Source organism: Larus michahellis, chromosome 7 (genome assembly GCF_964199755.1).
Source record: "Larus michahellis chromosome 7, bLarMic1.1, whole genome shotgun sequence".
Taxonomy (NCBI): Eukaryota; Metazoa; Chordata; class Aves; order Charadriiformes; family Laridae; genus Larus; species Larus michahellis.
In genome coordinates, this window is record NC_133902.1 from 37,722,536 (window position 1) to 37,742,934 (window position 20,399).

General features: G+C 50.2%; 1 protein-coding gene across 5 annotated transcripts in view; it reads right to left on the reverse strand.

Moving 5' to 3' along the window:
- The window catches only part of SH3BP4 (SH3 domain binding protein 4), a 42,252-nt gene that overhangs the window by 6,406 nt on the left and 15,447 nt on the right, over positions 1-20,399 (reverse strand). For 3 of the 5 annotated variants that reach the window (XM_074594725.1, XM_074594726.1, XM_074594730.1), the window contains 2 exons: positions 8,754-8,975; positions 4,008-6,370 (listed from right to left, as the gene is read on the reverse strand). In XM_074594725.1, coding sequence (XP_074450826.1) covers positions 4,008-6,370; positions 8,754-8,871 — 2,481 coding nt within the window. In that variant the 5' untranslated portion in view covers positions 8,872-8,975. Of the gene's footprint in view, positions 1-4,007; positions 6,371-8,753; positions 8,976-15,122; positions 15,203-20,399 lie in introns of all 5 variants that reach the window. The other 2 variants (XM_074594729.1, XM_074594728.1) reach the window with 1 other exon arrangement.

Consider the following 20,399-nt stretch of genomic DNA (forward strand, 5'->3'; position numbering starts at 1 on the left):
GGGCAATGTGCCCACCGTGACACCGTACCACAGCTCCCACCAGGGACCTCCACAAACACAGAGAGAAAGACCCTGTGTCCCCAGGGGGCCAGCGAGACTGGCGGGGTGAGAGGATGCTCGTGCACAGGCTCACATCTCCATTGTCCTCTCTGGGATGCAGGTCAGGTTTTTGGTCCGAATGAGTTGTCTCTGTACGAGCATTCCCCCAGATAACACTTGCTTTAGGGATTAAACATCTCTCTTGCTCGCTTCTTTTGGCTGTCAGCACCCCCAAAATCACCAGTCAACACACACTCAAAATACTGCGCTACACACTCATGATCTTAAATATTAATTTATTTATTTTTTTACCTAACAATCAGGCACAGGCTCTGCGAGGCAATTTCCCTGGGTCTTGGGGTGCTTAAGGCATCACTTCTGACATGATACCAAGTGCCATCAGCCACACTCCCAGGTGGGCAGGGAGAAGGCACTATCTATGCAACCACAAGCAGCTTGCTTAAAATTTTTTTGCAAGAGCAAAATTGCATGGAAGCAAGAACGAAAGGTCCGCAACTGCCGCACCGGGGATGGGAAGGCAGCAAAGATTTCCTGCCAGTCCCAGAAAATAAAAATTGGTTGTCTTATACTGCCTGTGAAATGACGAGCCTGCTGAAAGGCACCCGGTGGCTTTTCTGCAGCTTTCTACTAGTGGATAGGGATGCAGAGCAAGACTTACAAGTGTTGTGCATGAGGAGACCTCCTTGGAAGCTTGCAAACAACTTGGCTATGCAAGGATAAGCCCTGTCTGACGGAAAACATCCCCACCAACTTCAGCATAGCACACTGCAGTTCCTCCAAAGAGCAATGTCCAGCATCTCTACATGGGAATAAATCCCCACCACATGAAGACAAATGCAGGGCAGGAGTCGGGCTTCTCCTCAGACCCAAATTCAGCACAGGGAATACCATTAGCCAACAGATTGCTTTGCGATGGAGGAGCAAGAGGAGCCCACCATGAGCAACCTTGTGGTGGCATGCTCTGGGCGGGCCAGCACAAGGTCCAAGCAATGGACGCCCTGCTCTGCAGGACATTAAGGACTGCTTGAGCCCACCAGCAGCCCTCTGGCCTCTGCACACACCAGTGACAAGCAGTATCTTTTGGGAGAAGAAAGGCAGCACGCAGATACTTGCAGCCAGAACAAATGATAGAAAACAACAGGGGGAAAAAAACCCACAAACAACAACATCTTCTGCATGATGTTTAGAAGTGGCCTGCAGAAGAAAAAGCTGAGTTTCCACAGCTCTCTGCTGACATGCCCAGTGGCATTCCCAGAAGACCCATGTTTTTCCCAACAGCAGCATCTGCTGGAAAGGATGATAAACACGAGGCTCTACAAAAACACCATATTGAAAATCCAGAGAGAGAAAGGCTGTGTCTCATCCCAGGTCTAACCCCAGCTCCCAAAGACGAGGCAGTGCAGCCCCTGCATTGCCCGGTACTGGTGGCCCAGCTGCAACAAGGTCTTCTTGCATCTGTGCCCAGGCTTTTTTAGCAAGAGCACCTGCACATTGCCTCCTCTTGATGGGCAGAGTGGGGGCTGGGAAGAGGTAGGTTTCTCTTTCCGAAGTGATGACTAGTTTCTGACCAACATTCCCCGACTTACCTCCACACACCGCTGCTAGGGCTAGATTAGAAAAATAATAATTAAATGCAGATTACTTATTAACCAGTCATCATGAGCGGGCTTTTCCACGCTTGGCTGCTGGTGCACGGCTCTGCCACTGCGACTTTGTGTACTCAACACTGAAGTCAGATAAGCCTGCCTACGACTTCTCCCTTCACAGTCCCTTTGAGACGAGACAACCAACTTTCAAGATGAAATGGCCAGATCAGAGCTTAATCCAACCATTTTTTCTTGCCAGTGGACACCAGAAAGCTGGTTTGTTACAAACCACCATTTGTTACAAATAAAATCAGATTTAAACACAATAAAATACACGACTGCTCCATTGTCATCCCCCGAAACATCTATTTTTTGTTTACTTATTTTTAAACCCGGCTCAGTCTAATTTCTCTGTAAACTGAGGAGGATTTGACAGCAGTGAGGGGTTTAGAAGGAGCATCGTCTTCCACTAGGAAGGGAGCTCATCCTTTATCGACAGGCTCAGGCTCATAAAGAATAGGAAACAGAGCCAAGGCTGAGGATTAGCTTCCATTCAAACAAGAAAAATAAAGCCTGCTCTGGGACCCTACACTTCAGGCAACCCTTGGGGAGTGGGATGTTTTCCTGCAGTTTACAGCCCTCCCTTGAATTATCTGCTCCCTGAGTATCCAAGAGACCCTTATCATTCCTTCTGTCTCCCCGCTGAGGTCTGGCATGGATTTTTCCACAACCTACAGACTGTCTGGGACCCCTGGAGACAAAGGGAATAGATAAAAGAAGCGCTTAGAGGTTTGCAAAGCGGTAAGACACATGGCATGAAGCCCTTGGAAGCATCCACCGAGAGGAGCACAGATTTCATCCCATCGCTCACTGAGGGTAATGATTAAAGGAGCAAACCCTCCTTTGGGAGAAACACAGGGCCACTAAATGCCGACCTTGGCTACCACGGTGGGTAATTTCCCTTCCTGGATGGCCCCAGAAAGAAGAGAGACAACTGCGTACGATGGGTAGAAGAACCCCTCAACAGAAGCAGCATCAGTGGCACAACCTGGTGCCTGCATTTTACTGAAAGCCAAAGCTAAAACATTGCCCCACGGGCCACAAAGTTGTACCCAGGCCTTGGACACTCACTGGAAAATATTTCCATGAGTAATGAAGGGTTCTGTACTCTTCATAACCCTTTACACCTTATACTCAACCCTCAGATTTCCCCCTTTCTTATTAAAGGGAGTTTGGAAAACGAAATACTTCATTTGGCTCCAGCCTGCTTTACCCAGTCTGTCTACTGGTAATTTCATTTTGCACGCTCCTGTCTGCGCCCAGTGAAGCTCTCGCTATTCCTTAATTCAATTGGCATTTTAAACCCCCACGATTGGCTGTAACTCGGTTATCCTGCTTCTGCGGGAGAGACTGTTCAGAGGCAAGAGCTCCAGATCTCTTTCCAGACATTTTGTCCTGTACTTTTTTTTTTTTTGGCTCGCTTCCAACGAAATGCTAGAAGTTATCATGATTCCTCCTAAGAGACTTCCCTAACAGCATCCTAGAAGCACTTGAAGGCTGCACTCCCCCAAATGCCTTTTAGGACAGAAGCAAGCCATGTGTTTCAATTTGCAGACGCGATCCACAGTTGGACATAAAGCATCCCAGCTCGGAGGTGGCCTTGGTTTAGCTGCCACTCAAAGAGAGACAGAGCAGATAACCTGATATAGAGAAATATGAGGTTGTTTCATGAAGACAAAGGTGTGGCATCACTCTCCACAGCAGCCGTAACCCCTGCCTGCAGCATGCTTTGACACATCTAGTGACGCAAAAATACGTGACCTGAGAGGTGGCTTGCCTACCCCACTCTGAATAGAAAAAGCTTTTGTGTTTATTGCCCTTTTTCCAGTTTTCCATTAGTATTGATCTCAATTATGCAAGTTTTGACACTGGGGTTGAGGAGACCAGCAGCTCTCAGGTAACTCCTCGAAGTGTGCATCATCGAAGGCTGAAACGTGAATACCCAGCAGCAGGGACCAGTCGAGTGCTATGAAAACACGGGACCAAAACCACCTTGATCTTGAGGGCCTTCAGGTTATATACCTTCCAAAGCAAGCCTGGTGGCTGCCCTCACACAACATGTACCTATGGATTACACCCAGCGTGTCCCTCCTTTATGGCCATGATCCTATTAAACCAGGAGCCCACCAACGTGTACAATTGTAGGGCTGAACTTCCACCTGGCTGTGCCGAGCAGCCTGCAGAAGACCTTAAAGATGGATTTCGTTTTCTAGACCGAATTAGGAAACTTCCACCTCCCATTCACTCTAGTCACTCTGCATGGCAAGGAATTAAGACCTCCTTGTCAGACCTCAGACTCACCGTCATCAACTCCTTCTGGAAAGATTTCCTCTCCTTGTTCTCGGTGTTGTTGCAGTCTTCCTTCAGCTTCTCCAAGACGGAAGCCACTCGTTCCGGCTCACTGTCCAACTCCGCTCGGCAGAAAAACGTGAGTGGCAAGTTCAAGTACCCCAGCGCATCAGCGAAGGACCGCCAGCTGCTGAGGTTCTCCATGAGCAGAGTCCTCACAGAGGCATAGATGTAGGTCAGGAACTTGCAGGGCCTCAGGATCTGCTCGAGCAACAGGCTGGTGGTGAGATCTGGCCCAGAGAAATAGCTGGGCTTGACCTTCCCAACCACCAGCACATTTTTGGTGTGCACAAGGCCTATTTTTCCCTGGTAGTAGCCAATATACCACTCCTTGGTCCACAGCTGCCCTTTCAACCTGATCTTCTCCTCACTGAGGAGGGCTATGACATCTCCTTTCTTGTACTCCAGCAAATAGTGGTTCTTGCTTTGCCGCACCACTGTCTTCAGCAGCTTGCCGTACTTCAAACTCAACACTGGCCGGTCCTGAAAAACTGGATACTTGGCGGTGGCAGCCAGAGGTGAAAGGATGATCTTTCCGACCTCGTTCTTCTTGAGGAACCGCCTCTGCCCTGTCGGTTTGATGGCACTTTTTGGAGGCGGCTGCGGCGTCTGGACGCAGAATTGGGTCAAAATGGCATCCTTATCATCCTTGACCTGTATCCTTAGTGTGAAGTCTGAGAGCTCATTGGGATCATGGGACGCAATGGGGAAGATAAGGCGACTGACCTTGCCCAACTTCATCTGGAAGCCCCGCACAATTTTGGCTTGCTCACTAGCTTTCACCTCGTAATTGGTCATGTTGGAGAACATGCAGAGTTTGAGGTCCTGAGGCCGGGACAGAGCAAACTGATGCTTACCCCAGAGCTGGAGGGCAACAGGAGCTGGGCTGTGGGACTGTCTTGTGACCTCGTTCACCAGGAGAGTCTTGGGTGCGCATTCATGCCCAAACATGGCCACAACAGTTTTAAAGGAAGGGTGAATGTGTTTTGGGCCATAGACGCCAACCGTGATCTTCTTGCTGATGTAATCCCAAACGGTGTAAGGGTAGAGGATGTTCTGCCCCTGGGCTACAGCCGCGATGTACATGCAAGGCTCCAGGTTCTCCAGCTGCACCTGGATTGTGTCCCCATACGAATAGTTCAGCTGCATCGGTGTGTACGGCCCCTCTTTCATGTCACTCCGCAGGCATTGCAGTCCTACCAAACTCTTGCTCATAATATCATTCTTGACCTCTGCTGACACCTTCATCTCCAGAATGATGAAGGTTTTCACCTCCATATTGCTGAGTTTGATCTGCAGGACTGGGCTGATGGTGCTACACTTGTCACTGTTCAGTTCCAGCGGTGGATCCAGCATCGCTTTCATGGAGATCTGCTGCGTTTCCCCAGGGGACACGTGGCCCTCTGGCACATGGATACTGATGTTGGTGTCTGGAAGCTGAACGGCTCCACCAGAGCTATCCAGCTTGCAGACGATGTTGGTCTCCACTGGTTGCGTCTGACCCCAGCCAGGATTTTGACCAAGCAAATCCAAATCATGGCAAGACCGAGCCAGCTTCCTGTGGTTCAGCCATGCCGTCCTAAAATCTTCGCGGCTCTGGAACTGCTCAGGGGTGGGAGATTTCAAACCGCTGAAGAAACCCGAGGATGCTGGAGCGTCAGACTTGGCTTGAAGAACGGACAATTCAGACAAACTGTAGGAGCGTTTACTTCTGAAGAAGGGATTGTCCCTTTTCACAGGCTGTTCCAGATCCAGCCTGTTTGTGGATGGAAACTCATCAAAAATGTTACCCAGGCTGCTATTAGTGGCCGAACTGGAAACAACTGAAGTAGGAGCCCCCGTGTCAAAGAGCAGCAAGTCAACAGCAACGCTAGAGTTGGACTCCTTGTCCAAGCTGGGCACTGTTTGCAAATTCCCATTCAGAAATGGGTTCGTCTGGACTCCGTTCAAGAATGGGTTGTTATTGTAGGTTTTCATAGAGTTTCTTTTCACATCAGTCCATTCCCCAAGCAGGTCTAACTCCTTGACCCCCTCGTCGGGGCTCTCAAGTAGATTGTCTATCATCCCACTGTCTGTTAAGGAAGAGTTACGGTAATTTACAGGCTGGACGTAGGAGGAAGGGATGTAACCCATTTCTGTGGTGTTGTGAGCGTACCACCACTCGCCTCCTGACGTGTCTAAGACATAAAGGTGGTCCCCCTTGGAGAACTTCAAAGTGGTGAAATTAGTTGGACAGTAGTCTTTGATTGCTATTACTTCCTTCGCATTTCCAAAGGACGTGGGATTGTCAACCAGCAAGGCACTAGGAGAAGGCACTGCAAAGCCAAGAAAAAAACAGCACTGTAAGCAACCCACAAGAGAGTCACAACTCACTTCAGGTGAGCAATCCGCGCTACTTTAAGTGGTGAAGTAAAGCAGTTTTACAACCTCTGAAACCCATAGGTATTTTTTTCCCCCCTACATTTTTAAACAAAACTTCTCCCTCCGATACTTCTGAGACATTCACGCTCCTCTTCCCCAAAGGGTTAATGATCTAAAGGGATGGGCATCAACACAGCTGGGAAGAGCAGCGGGAACTGAGAGAGAAGAAGCAGCAACTTGTTGTCCTCCCAATGAAGTCAAGTTCCTTAGCAACAAGGCCTCCCCCTCCACGTAGGGCCCCATGCAGCTGCTCCTGTAGGAGACACCAGCATCCCACAGCCTCGCTGAACTCCCTGATGAACAATGCACCAGAAGATGCAGTGGAGAGAAGTTTTGAGGGAGTGGGAGTCACTGCTTATCAGCTCTTCTTTTCACCTGGCAGGTCGGGATCTAAGCTCCTACAGGCACATACTAGAATCACAGGCACCCCCTTAAATGTTCGCATTTAAAATATCAAAGTTAATTAGGGAGGGTTCTCAATGACTGCTATATGAGAAGAGGTTACACAGCCATTATCCTACCAATTTGGTCAGCAGTATCTCAAGGTCTTTGGCCACCAGCTCTTTAGCTCTCAAACAAATAGTTATCTGTGCTGCTGGTGGTGAATGCCTCTTCTGCAAAGAGATTACGTGATAACCCAGTAATGTTCACAGGTTAAAGGTGCTCTTGCTCTGCTGTAAACCCTCTCCTGCACACACGAAACATCTTACGCTTCAGTGCAAGAAATAACCAAGGGTACATCATGCTCCTATTTTTTCATGTCACATCAGCAGCTCACCTCTCTTACACAGCACCCATATTTCAAAGGTCCTCAACAAAAATTAACCCAATTTCTAAAGAAGGCTGTGTAGTTTGGACCCCTAGAAAGAAGCCCAGAAGCCAGCCCTGCAGTGCTGTCCTGGTCCTAGCAGCATCTCCCATCTCCCTTTCAGCAGCGCCAGCTGAAAGCCATTTTGCCAGGGGATCCCAATGACAAGCAAAACAGCTGGGTCAAGCCTACAGATGCTCATGCTGTCACCATATTTATAGCTTTTGTTCTCACTTTTAGGACCTACTTCTGTAAAAAGCAGTAGCAACAAGCTGCAGATGATGTCACATCAACGTTCAAATGTCTGTTATCTTGCTAGACAGACCTATGAAAACGAGGAGAGATGGATTTTCACCCATACGGAGCTGCAAGAGAACTGGGACAGCACCTGCTTCAATAGGTTTGAGAGATCCCTGGAGGGAAAAGGAGGATTTAAGAAACACAGGAAGCCCCTAAAATTCTGGAGATGAAGGGACAAGCAGATCAGACCGCACATCCCTGCGGTCACTAGCTGCAGGCTGGCAGTGCTTCTCGGACACGTGAAGTACGAGGCAAGGGAAGACAAGTCTTTAAATATATGCTAGGGATCAAATATTAAGTAGAGAATTGTTTGCACACATCCTTAACAACTCATCGTTAATCCACTTCCTCTGCCAGCATGTAGGGAAAGTCATGAGGACATTTATTCAGTGGAAAACTATATATATATATATATATATATAAAAAAATATATATATAAATACTCTGCACTGAACAACTATTTTGCCACCCTGGTAGGAAGGCACCGTTAACCCAGGAGCTGTATGTGGGACATGGCATTTTCAGTCTCCCCGTCCCCGCAGATCAGCTGGGCGAGTGGCTGTGCCCGTGTCCCCCCCACAGCCGCGCATGCAGCCAGCACAGCAGCAGGTTAACAGCGATGTGCCAAAACCAGCAAACCGCTTGGAGAATATGAGTAATTCCTATTTTCACATTAAAAAACAATCTAATTTGCAGCAAGAGTGTTTGATATTTGGGTCACTTCTTGCTACACCTACAAAAGCAATTGCTTTTATGCGTGTTTATTTTTAACAGCCCTTGGCACATGCTAACTTCCACCTGGAGTTATTCCTTGGGAACCATTTCTACTGCAGGAACGGTAATTTCCCTCTCACCTGAATGCAGGTTTCTGCCAGGTAAGGTAAATAAAGCTGAAGAAAACAACGATAAAAAGAAGAAAAAGGATTATTCGAGCAACCTGCAAGCTCCCAGCTCTGGGGAAGGGAAAAACAAACTCTTGCAACCACCTTGTTGCTGTCACCTCTCTTGGTGTCAGGTCCATGCACCTGTGGACATGCTCACCAGTGCTTGCTGCTCTTCCCCATCAGCTGCTGTCTGCTAATTAGTAACCAACCCCCGCCCCGGACCTCAGGAGCAAGAGAATGCACCTCAGTCGAGGAGGGGCATGGCCCCCACCCGTCCCACCGCACCTTTGACATCGCAGAGGCTGGTCTCAGTGAAGCCCTCGCCGAGGTCGATGAGCGTCCCCTCTGACTTGCAGCGTGGCAGGCCGCCTGAGTTGGCTGCCCGAATCCTCTGCGCCGCCATCTCTGGCCTGCCGACCCCTCCGGTCCCTGGGGGCACTAGGTGGCCATGGTCTCTCCGTGAACAAAGAGGCTACAGGGACTCCGGTGTCACCTTAGGGAACCAGCCTGGGGGAGAGAAAGGAACCCAAGCACGTTAGCAAAGGCTCTAGGTCCCACCACGCCACCCACACGCTGACAACACTCTCCCCAGGTGCACGCCGACCTTGCAGTGCCGATATGGGAGACCATCCTCATGTTCTCCTTAGAGCATCAGCAAAGATAACCTGGGTGCTCCTAAAAAGCACAGCACTGCCTACAAATCGCCAAGGGCTTCAGGCAGCAAGGACAGCCTCATCTTGCACAGTGCTACTTGCTGGCCACCACCCTGTACAAAGCATCCCTCTTGCCTTTAAGAGTTATTTGGGGACACATGGCTCCCAGGCTCATAAATTTGCCCTTCTCCCCACTTCATAAGGGCTTTCAGGGCATTTGCGCGTTGCTGTAATACATATTAGTAAAACCAGCAAGCACTCGGATCCTGTGGGAGCACAGGGTGGTGGCTAGTGAGCGCGGAAGGCCCACGGGACCAGGCTTTTTGCATGTTCAACTGAGTCATCCCTGTCCTCCACTACAGCACCAGCATCTCCCAGGATGGGGATGGGTTTTCCCACTTGCTCTCAGCATCCCTCCCCACGCCTGGCAGGGACTGGGCAGAGAAAAGTCTCCTTTTGGAACAAATGGTGCGGCTTCACTCAAGCTGCTGCATGGTGTCAGTACAGGGATGATGACGGGGGGGAAGACAGGTTTTCAAAAGCAAAAATAAAAATAAAGGGGTTTTTCCTCCTTTTTTTTCCAGAAACACTGGCAAAAACACTTCCAGAAACCCTGTGGAAGAGCAGCTGCATCAGCATGCCAGAGCCAGAAGAAAATTAACCCATTTCCCATTGCCCACGGAACATGCTGGCACTTCGACCACGAGTGCAGTGGCTGATGCAAGTGCTGGCCAGACCTCCTGTGGTGTCACCCGTGTCCCCTGGAGCTTGGAGGGTGGGCAGAAAGGCCAGGAGCATGTGGATGACGAGGCAAGCCTGGCATCTCTGCAAGCTGCAGGCAAGACAGAACCTGAGCCACACTTTGCTCCTCATGGTTTGCACTAGGAACAGGTAAGCGGCCTGATCTACCCGGCGTCATCCCAGTAAATCCCGCCATCCAGCATCCCTACAGACATCCCTACATTCTGCTCCTCTAAACCTGCCACAAAAAGACTCCAGCCTGGCTGCAAATAAAAAATACAGCTCTGTGCAATTAAAAGTTATATCCAAATCCTCTGCTTAAGTTCAGCAGCGCAAAGGGCTTTTTATTCACACCTACCACTGTTTTTCCCTTCTCCTCTTTTTTCCATTCTCCCCCTCCCGTGCAATATTTTTTTTTTCCCTCTGCTTGAAAATCAGATCAAGCAGAAAATAACCCCGAACCCAAATTCCTTAGGTGGGAATATGGAACTGATGGAAACATGAAAACAAGCACCGCTTGCTTTGGCTGCAGCTGGCTGTTATTAAACCCGCGTGTCTCTCTGCCGGCAAGGAGGAGCAGAAAGCCCTGAAGGATTCAGTGCCCTTTTCTGGAATGCAATAAGAGGAAATTTGCAGGGGAGAGCCTGAGCAGGAGATATTCCAGCCTGCTTGAAATGCTTCCCAAGCCATCCCCTGGGCCGGTATGCCAGGAATGCAGTTAGCTGGAAGGGATGCACCGGGCTCCAGCCAGAAAATGGAAGGGAGAACTTGCGTGCAAACACTTTTCCCTTGGAGAAAAGCGTTGTTTCAGAGTTCCTGCTGGGAGCACTCCGGGGGGAAAAGGGCTCGGCAGGCATTAATACAGAGAAACCAGGCTTCAAGTCAAGACTGCACTTATCAGGACCCAGCCAGGTGAGACAGGGGACTTGGAGCTGCCATCAGCATCAAGAAAAAGCAATAAGCAGTCAGTGGGAAGAGAGGAAAGACGCTCTTGTTAGCTAGCACGGTTCACCATCTATCCAGATCACCCCTTTGCAAAGCACCACCACAGCCGGCAAGATGTTGTTTATCATTAATGCGAGGCACCGTTTGGGATGGCACATTTTCCAGCTGGCACACTTTCTTCTACAAATGGTAGAGGAGCCAATGAGGAGAGGAGCCATGCTGGACCTTGTCCTTACCAACAAGGAGATGCTGGTGGGGAATGTCAAGCTCAAGGGTAGCCTTGGCTGCAGGGATCATGAAATGGTAGAGTTCAAGATGTTTAGGGAAGCGAGGAGGGTCCGCAGCAAGCTCACTACCCTGCACTTCAGGAGAGCAGACTTTGGCCTCTTGAGGGACCTGCTTGGCAGGGTAACATGGGAAAAAGCACTGGAGGGGAGAGTGGCCCAAGGAAGCTGGTTGGTATTCAAGGATCACCTCCTCCAAGCTCAGGAGTGGTGCATCCCAAGAAAGAAGTCAGGCAAAAAAGCCAGGAGGCCTGCATGGATGAACAAGGAGCTCCTGGACAAGCTCAAAAACAAAAAGGTGGCCTACAGAGGATGAAAGCAAGGACAGGTAGACTGGGAGGAATACAGAGAAACTGTCCAAGCAGCCAGGAACCAGATTAGGCAAGCCCAGACAGAATTAAATCTGGCCAGGGATATCAAGGACAACAAGAAAAATTTCTAAGTATGTCAGAGGTAATGGGAAGACTAGGGAAAACGTGGGCCCTCTCTGGAAGGAAATGGGAGACCTGGTCACCCAGGATACGTAGAAGGCTGAAGTACTGAATGACTTTTTCGCCTCAGTCTTCACCAGCAAGAGTTCCAATCACACCACCCAAGCTGCAGAAGGCAAAAACAGGGGCTATAAGAATGAAGAACTGCCCACTGTAGGAGATGATCAGGTTCGAGACCATCTGAGGAACCTGAAGGTACATAAGTCCATGGGACCTGATGAAATCCATCCACAGGTCCTGAGGGAGCTGGCGGATGAAGTTGCTAAGCCACTTTCCATTATATTTGAAAAGCTGTGGCAGTCTGGTGAAGTTCCCACTGACTGGAAAAGGGGAAACATATCCCCCATTTTCGAAAAGGGAAAAAAGGATGACCCAGGGAACTACAGGTCAGTCAGTTCTCACCTCTGTGCCTTGCAATATCATGGAGCAGATTCTCCTGGAAACTCTGCTATGGCACATAGAAAATAAGGAGGTGACTAGTGATAGCCAACGTGGTTTCACCAAGGGCAAGTCATGCCTGACAAATTTGGTGGCCTTCTATGACAGGGTTACAGCGTTGATGGAAAAGGGGAGCAACTGACGCCATCTATCTGGACTTATGCAAAGCATTTCACACTGTCACGCGTGCCACTCTGGTCTCTAAATTGGAAAGGCATGGACTTGATGGATGGACCACTCAGTGGATAAAGAACTGGCTGGATGGCCGCACTTAAAGGGTTGTGGTCAATGGCTCAATGTCCAAGTGGAAACCAGTGACAAGTGGCGTTCCTCAGGGATCAGTACTGGGACCAGCGCTGTTTAACATCTTTGTCAGTGACACAGACAGTGGGATTGGGCGCATCCTCAGCAAGTTTGCCAACAACACCAAGCTGTGTGGAGTGGTTGACAGGCTGGAGGGAAGGGATGCCATCCAGAGGGACCTGGACAGGCTTGAGTGGTAGGCCCATGCAAACCTCATAAAGTTCAATAAGGCCAAGTGCAAGGTCCTGCACCTGGGTCATGGCAATCCCAGGCACAAATACAGGTTGGGCAGAGAATGGATTGAGAGCAGCCTTGAGGAGAAGGACTCGGGGGTGCTGGTGGATGAGAAGCTGAACATGAGCCAGCAACGTGCACTCGCAGCCCAGAAGGCCAACCACATCCTGGGCTGCACTAAAAGAAGCGTGGCCAGCAGGTCAAGGTCAGCGATTCTCCCCCTCTGCTCCACTCTGGTGAGACTCCAACTGGAGTACTGTGTCCAGCTTTGGAGTCCTCAGCACAAGAAGGACATGGAGCTGTTGGAACAGGCCCAGAGGAGGCCACAAAGATGATGAGAGGGCTGGAGCACCTCTGCTGCGAGGACAGACTGAGAGATTTGGGGTTGTTCAGCCTGGAGAAAGGAAGGCTCCAGGGAGACCTTATAGCCCCTTCCAGTACCTAAAGGGGGCCTACTGGAGAGATGGGGACGGACTCTTGACCAGGGAGTGGAGAGATACGACGAGGGGTAACAGTTTTAAACTGAAAGCGAAGAGATTTAAGATTAGATATCAGGCAGAAATTCTTTACTGCAACGGTGGTGAGGCACTGGAACAGGATGCCCAGGGAAGCTGTGGCTGCCCCATCCCTGGAGGTGTTCAAGGCCAGGCTGGATGGGGCTTTGAGCAGCCTGGTCTAGTGGGAGGTGTCCCTGCCCAGGGCAGGGGGTTGGAACTAGGTGATCTTTAAGGTCCCTTCCAACCTGAACCATTCCATGATTCTATGCAAGACCCTGAACACGTACTGCTTCCCCCTAAAGAGACGCTGCAGACACTGGGTAGTCTCATGTAGGGATTTTCTTCCTCCCTAGCTGGAGGGTTCAAGCCCTCCATGGCTACGCAGGCACAAAACCCAGCACAATGTGTGCAGCATTGCTGTCGCAGAAATAGCTCAAGTGGCAAAGTTTTCACAAATTTTAGTGACGCTTGCACACAACCCTGTTAAAAAACAAAAACACTTTCGACAGCCAAAAGGTTACCCCTGCTTGGTGAGTATCACGCAAAGCAAGAAACAAACCAGGGACACATAGGTGATTTTTCCCATGAAGCAAAGCACGAGCCACAAATATATTTTTAAAGAGCTACCTGGTAGTCCAGTGTCAAATAATTTTTTGTATCAATCATTACAGCTGTGTACTAACAACTCTGACATATCGACGCGCCTCACAGTGCCTGGCATTTGCATGGATGCTCCCCTGTCCTGCATTTATTTAACTATATGGAAAGCTTTATGCTAAAGGTCTGTGACAGATGTGGTTGCATGGAGAAACACAACTTGAAAAATCCCCCCCTGCATGCAGCCTGCAGTCTCAAAAGGCAGACAGAACGTACATCAAAATGAGCAATTATGAAAAGGTATTTCCTCTCCCAAACGCAGCGTCTTGGCTGCATCTCAGTCCGTTCTGGATGTAGCAACACTCTCGGACACACACGCAAAAGGATGGGGACGCACGGCCCCCACGGCTGGACGTGGGGTGGGAGCCGTGTTTTGGAGCTGACAGCCCCAGCGGACAGACCCGAGATATTTCTGAAGGCAGAGGTAGGACAGATAACCAGCAAGGACAAATCTTCAAATTCGGCTATGTGAGAATAAAAGGGGACAGTTGGGAGAAGGGTGAGGGGAAAATAAAGGTGGACGGCATAAGATTTGTTTAGAAATCACTTCTGTAGCCACGGCTGAAACAATGGTCCGCTAGCTCCTCTGAAAGCACTTTAAATATAGACCAGGATTAAATATAGACTAGGAAAACCCCAGCCCCATCTGTTTACCCAAAGCCATAAACAGCATTTGAAATGAATGGGGGAGGAAGGAAACCAGTGAGCAACCAGAGCTCACCCCGCACGCGCAAGGAAGGCGACAGCATCTCGTCATGCAACCAGCTTGAAGGCACCTCCACACACTTTTCACACCAGTTTATTTTCCCCCTCCCACCAGCGAAAGGCAACGCTGCATGGTAAAATCCAACTGTGGAAGCCAGGAGGACCTGCTGCCTGCTTCCCCCCACCCCAAGTCACCCAACGGGCAGCTTTGCAGGCAGCAGCTTCCCCAGGTCGGGGCTCTGCAGCGGTTACACACCATGGTACCATCCCTCTCACTATTCACTCCAAAATCCTCAACGGGCTTTGCTGAGGGTTGGGCAAAGCTTTAGGGAAGGCAAGATGAGCATGTTCCCATGGCTGCTGGCTTCCCTCTGGATACCCCTTGCTCTGATGCCCGCACCACGTGGGATGACACAGCAGCTCTATCTCCTCCCCATCTGCTAGGCTTCTCCTCCCCGGGGGGGACATCACGGGACGCCCATCCTGTCAGTCATCCATCAGGGGAAGAGCAGAGCATGGATTTAACTTTGCATGAGCTGGGGCTACGAGTAAGGTTTTGGGGGAAGGGACAGATGGGAGGCGCAGACAGACCCAGCTGTGCTCCTCTCGGCGGAGAGGCTGCTGCTTCCCAAGGTGCAGAAGCGCCATTGTGAGCAAGCTGGGGAGCAGCAAGCAGGATCTCTAGGGTCTTGAATAAGTGCCGTACCTACTCCTGGATCTCCTCGCCACCAGGCACGGAGCAGCTGCAAGTTTGGGGAGGGTCTAGGGCTGATGACGGTGTAGTACCTATTAAAAAAAAACAAACTATTGAAACCTATTAAAAACCCCCAAAGGTCGTATTCCTGCAGTGTTTGAACACACGGCGTTCATATGATTTCTAACAGTAGCATTTCCCAGCATGTGGTGGCACAGAAAAGGTTAAAAATAACTTCTGCAAACTATCTGGAATGACTTAGCCCGGAAACTCAACCACAGGCTTTCCCCTCCTGGCCCAGCAGACCAAGGGGAGCCCCCCCGGGCCCCCTCTTCCAGCGCAGGCTCCATGGTGGTACGGTGGGGCCAGCAGCAGAGCCCTGTCCTCCCCAGTGCTCCCAGCTCCATTCATCACTCCAAGCTGATCCTGATGGAATTATGGTACAGACCCACCTCTGCCTGGACACTGAGCTATAAATCAAAGACGCAGCACAAGCATCCGGCCATGGTGAATGGGGTTAGTGGAGAAAAGCAATCCTGGGAAAAATACTCGCTGACAACATAAGCCTCACATCTGCGAGCAAAGAAATGCAATAAAAACATAGGAACACCTGAAAGTGCAAATCCCAAGGGCGGGAAGCAGGATCTGCTGCTGGCCAAAGGGAGGGTCTTCTCCAACAAGCACTGACTGCAGCCCAGCACAGGTGGGAGAGGACCCCTCCAAAAGCCTCAATGACGGAAAAAACCCTGACTGCCAAGAATTTGGGCTGATAAGGCCTGTGAGGGCTGGCAGGGCTCGGCAGTACCAGGCACCATCAGGGCTAGAGACAGAGCCAGGTCCCTCCAAAGAGTCAAAGGAAGGGCTGTACACGGTACCTGCTGCCAGCAAAGGGAGGTGGGGGGGATCAACGCAGATCCCTGCCCGCCCCAGAGCTCAGCCAAGCCAGAGAGCTGCAGGGTCCATCTCACCAGGACACGCACGTGTCCACAGGAAGCATCAGGAACAGGAGCCACTATGACACAAGACGCATCAACCTTGCAGTAACTACCATAACTGCATGCCTGTTCTTCCTAGGTAACACATAAAAAGCCTGTCAAGCCCTAAGCCCACGGTGTAAGGTCAGGGAAAATCTTCCACCTACCCTTGGCAACAAACTGAAAGGTGGGAGGAGAAAAAAAGAGCTCCTAATCAAATCACTCATCATCCTCTTCCCAGGCCAAAATCAAGACCAGCTCCAGGCACTTGTTGCTAATGGCTTTTAACTTGCTTTTTCTTTCTCCAAAGTCAAGCTCCCCTAGCTTTCCTACAAACATAGAAGTGTTTTTGGAGGTTTCTTTTAAAAACAGCCAGCCTTCCTTAAGTACAAGTGAATTTAACTCTTTGTAGCTAGAAATTAATTTCCCAGAGTCACAGCGCTACCCACAGTGCACATTCATCCTACATCATGGATTTACTGAAAGCGTTGCTTTTATCACAGTCACAAAACCTGGACCAACTCAAGACCATGGAAGCAGCTGCAGAAAAGACTCGTCCTGGAAACCCAGAGGACATGCACAGGGGACACCCCAGCCCCGAGCAAGCTGATGACTGCAGTTATCAGGGAGCGGATGAGGCAGTTTGAGCCTTGTTGGTGAAGACGAGTGGGGAAGACCTGGCTACTGTAGGCTTTTTTACCTTCCTGAAGCCTGCACAAAGCATTTTGCATGTTTGATGCCAGCGATGCTGCATACCCTAGTGATTCTTGACCTTGTTGCCTTTCTCTTATCTGTTCCTCCTACTTTACCATTTGTGTTCGCAAAGCCAGTGGTTTAATCTTAAAAAAAAAAAAAACAAACAAAAAAAAAACCAAAAAAAACCAACAAAAAAACCCAAACCCCAAACCACCCCTTAAGACAACACAAAACACAAGCTCTTTGTACCAGAAAGAGCATGTTGGCGTGAACCCACGTACATCCCAGAACAAGCCTTGGAGCTGTCGATGCACCAGAACAGAAGACGTGTCATTTTAGTCCCTTTTCTAGCAAACAAGATGGGACTTGCGGAAATATCAGGACCTACCACCACTTCCACAGGGCCTCTGTCTCTCAGGGGTTTGCTATGGACCTGATCCCCGCAATGCATGGCAAGCAGTGGGGATGCTCGATCCCAGCGTCCCTGCTCAGGCATCCCGAAGGCGGCAGAGCCCCATGCTACGCCGTCCCCTCCATGCCGTATGGAAAATTCCTGCCCGCAAGCTTAAACTTGGCTCTGCTCCTGCCAGCTGAGCCCACTGCCAAGCAAGGGCAAGCCAAACACGGCAGGTTTGATGGGGCAGAGGGAGAAGGGGGTGGGGGGGAAAATGTAATTATGGCTGAGTGAGTGTTGCGGGTGTCTGCTGGCACCCGGTGTCCATTACAACCTCCCTGATGGGGTTGTCACCCTTCGCAAGCGAAGCAGGAAGGACGGGAAAGTTTCCTTTTATAGCAACGACTTTGGAGCACGAGTCCCGTTGGATATCCATCTCCAGCGCTGACTTTCAAGTGACTCAAATATAGATTAGTTTTTGGGGGATGGGGGAGCAGGGAAAAGCTTTCCCTGCAGGACCTCCTGCTGCTGCCAAGCACAGGCTCCAGCCCAGCACCCACCCGCTGATTTTGGTCACCCATGTCCCATTCAATCAGCCACCGAGTCAGGAGAAAACACCGCAGAAGCCAGAGAGACTGGGTCGGGTACAGCTTGAGCACCACTCATGGTAAGGAAAAACTTCATGCCTTGGCATCCCAGAGATACAGGTACCACCCTCAAGCATCCACAGCAACTTCAAAGCCAAAAATTGCTGAAAACGGTGCCAGCGTGGCACAGGTTTAAAAAGCCTGCAAGCGTAGGAAGGTGCTGGCAGCACTGTACACAGCAGGAATCCTCATGAGGTTTACAGGGCCATAAAAAGGTGCTCCTGGGCTGACAGCCCAGGTCCTACTACCTGACAGCAACACTTCCCAGCAATAAAGCCATTACATGCACACGAGTCCTGATAATAAAGCAGGGAAGTAAATAAAGTTGTACTTGCTTCCACGGTTTCAAGGCTACCACGGGCTGCACAACGAGCAACCCCTCTGGCATCCCCAGCAAAATAAGGCAGAAGGATGTCTCCAGTGGCACAGCCCTTCGTGCAGCCATTGCTGCTGAAACCCCGACACAAAGAGCAGGGTACCTCCCGGCAAACCCACAAAACTAAAAAAAAAAAGTAGCATCTGCCCAACCATCTCATGGTGAAGGAACACGACTGACACTCTGCCTGTTTTGCAGCCTCAGCTGGACCTCTTGTCCAGGGGAGGACTTGTTCAACTCACATATACTTTTTTGCCTCCACGATGTCCTTCAGCAAAGAACTCCATGGGTCTGCTGCCCAGGTGGTGGGAAACCCACCTCCAGCAGGATCTGGCTCTCACCAGCTCCGCCTGATGTCCACTAACCCTCATATCAGATGGATAGAGTTCAGTCCTGACCCATCCTCTCCCTATTGTCCGCTCAATGTTCTTCCAAGAGAAAAAACACTTCCTAATTCAGGTGGGGAAGTCCCTAAGGTGTTTCTGAATTATTTTTTTTTAAACAGAGAGCTGCGGACGGACTCTCCTCTGCCAGGGCAAGGAGTTTGTTCCAGCCAAGAACCCATGGGGACCAGTGAAAGCACGAAAACCCAGAATCGCACACAGCACCAAGCTCTAGGGGTTAAATGTAAAAGCTGCAAACTCAAGTTTAAAACCCTTGGAGAGAACAGGAGCCCAGGAGAGCACCTTCTTCCTCTAAGCCCTTGCAGCCCCTCCAAGTCCTTCAGGAGCCCAAAGGCTCAGCAACGGTCTATGCGAGACTGCTCCTGAGGATGCTTAGGGACAAAAGCAAAGTCCAAGCACCTTTCAAACCAGGAGAATCCAGATCAAGCAACAGCACAAGCTCACCCAGGCAATTGGTGGCAGAAAAGGAATGAAACACAGATTTCCAGAGCCACAATCCACACACTGGCCAGAAGGAGACACTTTTGAAGAAGAAACAGCCTTACCTGACAACAGACGTCCTACCCATGGCTCACAGCCATCATCCTCTGCCTTGGACGAGGAGGAAAATCTCTCCTTTTCTTTTTTTAAGCACTGCAGACTGATCGGTGCGTTAATCTATGGGCACATCTGCACACTCACAGAGTCGTCTGCATGAGCTGGTCCAGAGACAGGATGCTGGGAAAAGCTCTTTGGCTGTTGCCAGCACTTGCTCTGCTTGCTGGTGGCTCGTTCCCAGTTGACGGAGGAACGTTATGGACACTGTGCTGTGACCCCACTTAGGACCATCACCAGGAGAAAGTACACACACTGCTCCCAATGTGATACTGTGGCGGAAGAGATGCCTCCTCATGGTTGCCCATGAGATTGCGGGGCAACATCCACAGAGAGCAGACTAAGGGCAACTGTGGAAAATGATAAAGGAAGGGAAATGGTTTCCTGCCTCCATGGGTGCTGCAAGTGCTGCTTGGTGTTCAAGACCAGGCTGGATGAGGCTTTGAGCCACTGGTCTAGTGGGAGTGTCCCTACCCATGGCAGGGGGGTTGGAACTAGATGATCTTTAAGGTCCCTTCCAACCCGAACCATTCTATGGTTTTATGATTCTATAAGAACCATCTCATTAACACCTGGTGCACTTAAGAGGGAGGGTTGCAAACCCCCGCCCTCCCCATCTCAAGACACCAAATTAACCAGGGCAATGAAAACTTCAAGAACAGTAAAAGGTTTTCATTGAGAAAATCTATGGAGCAACTCACTATCGTGCTACTCCCAGGGCCACGGTCCCAACAGCACATCTCCTTACTTAGATAATTCAGATGCTAATTTGGACTTCAAGAGCTGTCAAAAGCTGAAGCAACTGAGTCCCTGAAAAGCTGTGCTTCCCCCAGGTGGAGATGATGACAGAGCTTTAACTGCATCAACACTTCAGAGCCCTGTCTCCATCACCCTTCACTAATTTTGTCTTTGTCTGATGGAAAGAAGTAGCTGTTCTCAGCTGAATTGCTGGTGCAAGGCACAGAGCCACATGCTCTCTTTGTTCCCAGCTGTAACGTTGGAAAACCAGTCCCACCAGCATGACCAGAGAAGAGCAGGCAGAGGGAAGTCACTCAGGCTCCTGGATGGGGAGCCTGGCACCACACCTGATGTGGCAACACAGAGGACAACAAAAAGCTTCAGAGATGAGCTAGCTCCAACTTGCCCATAGACCAACACATAGCCAAATACTCCACCAAGACACATCTTCCCCCCGCTGACCCTT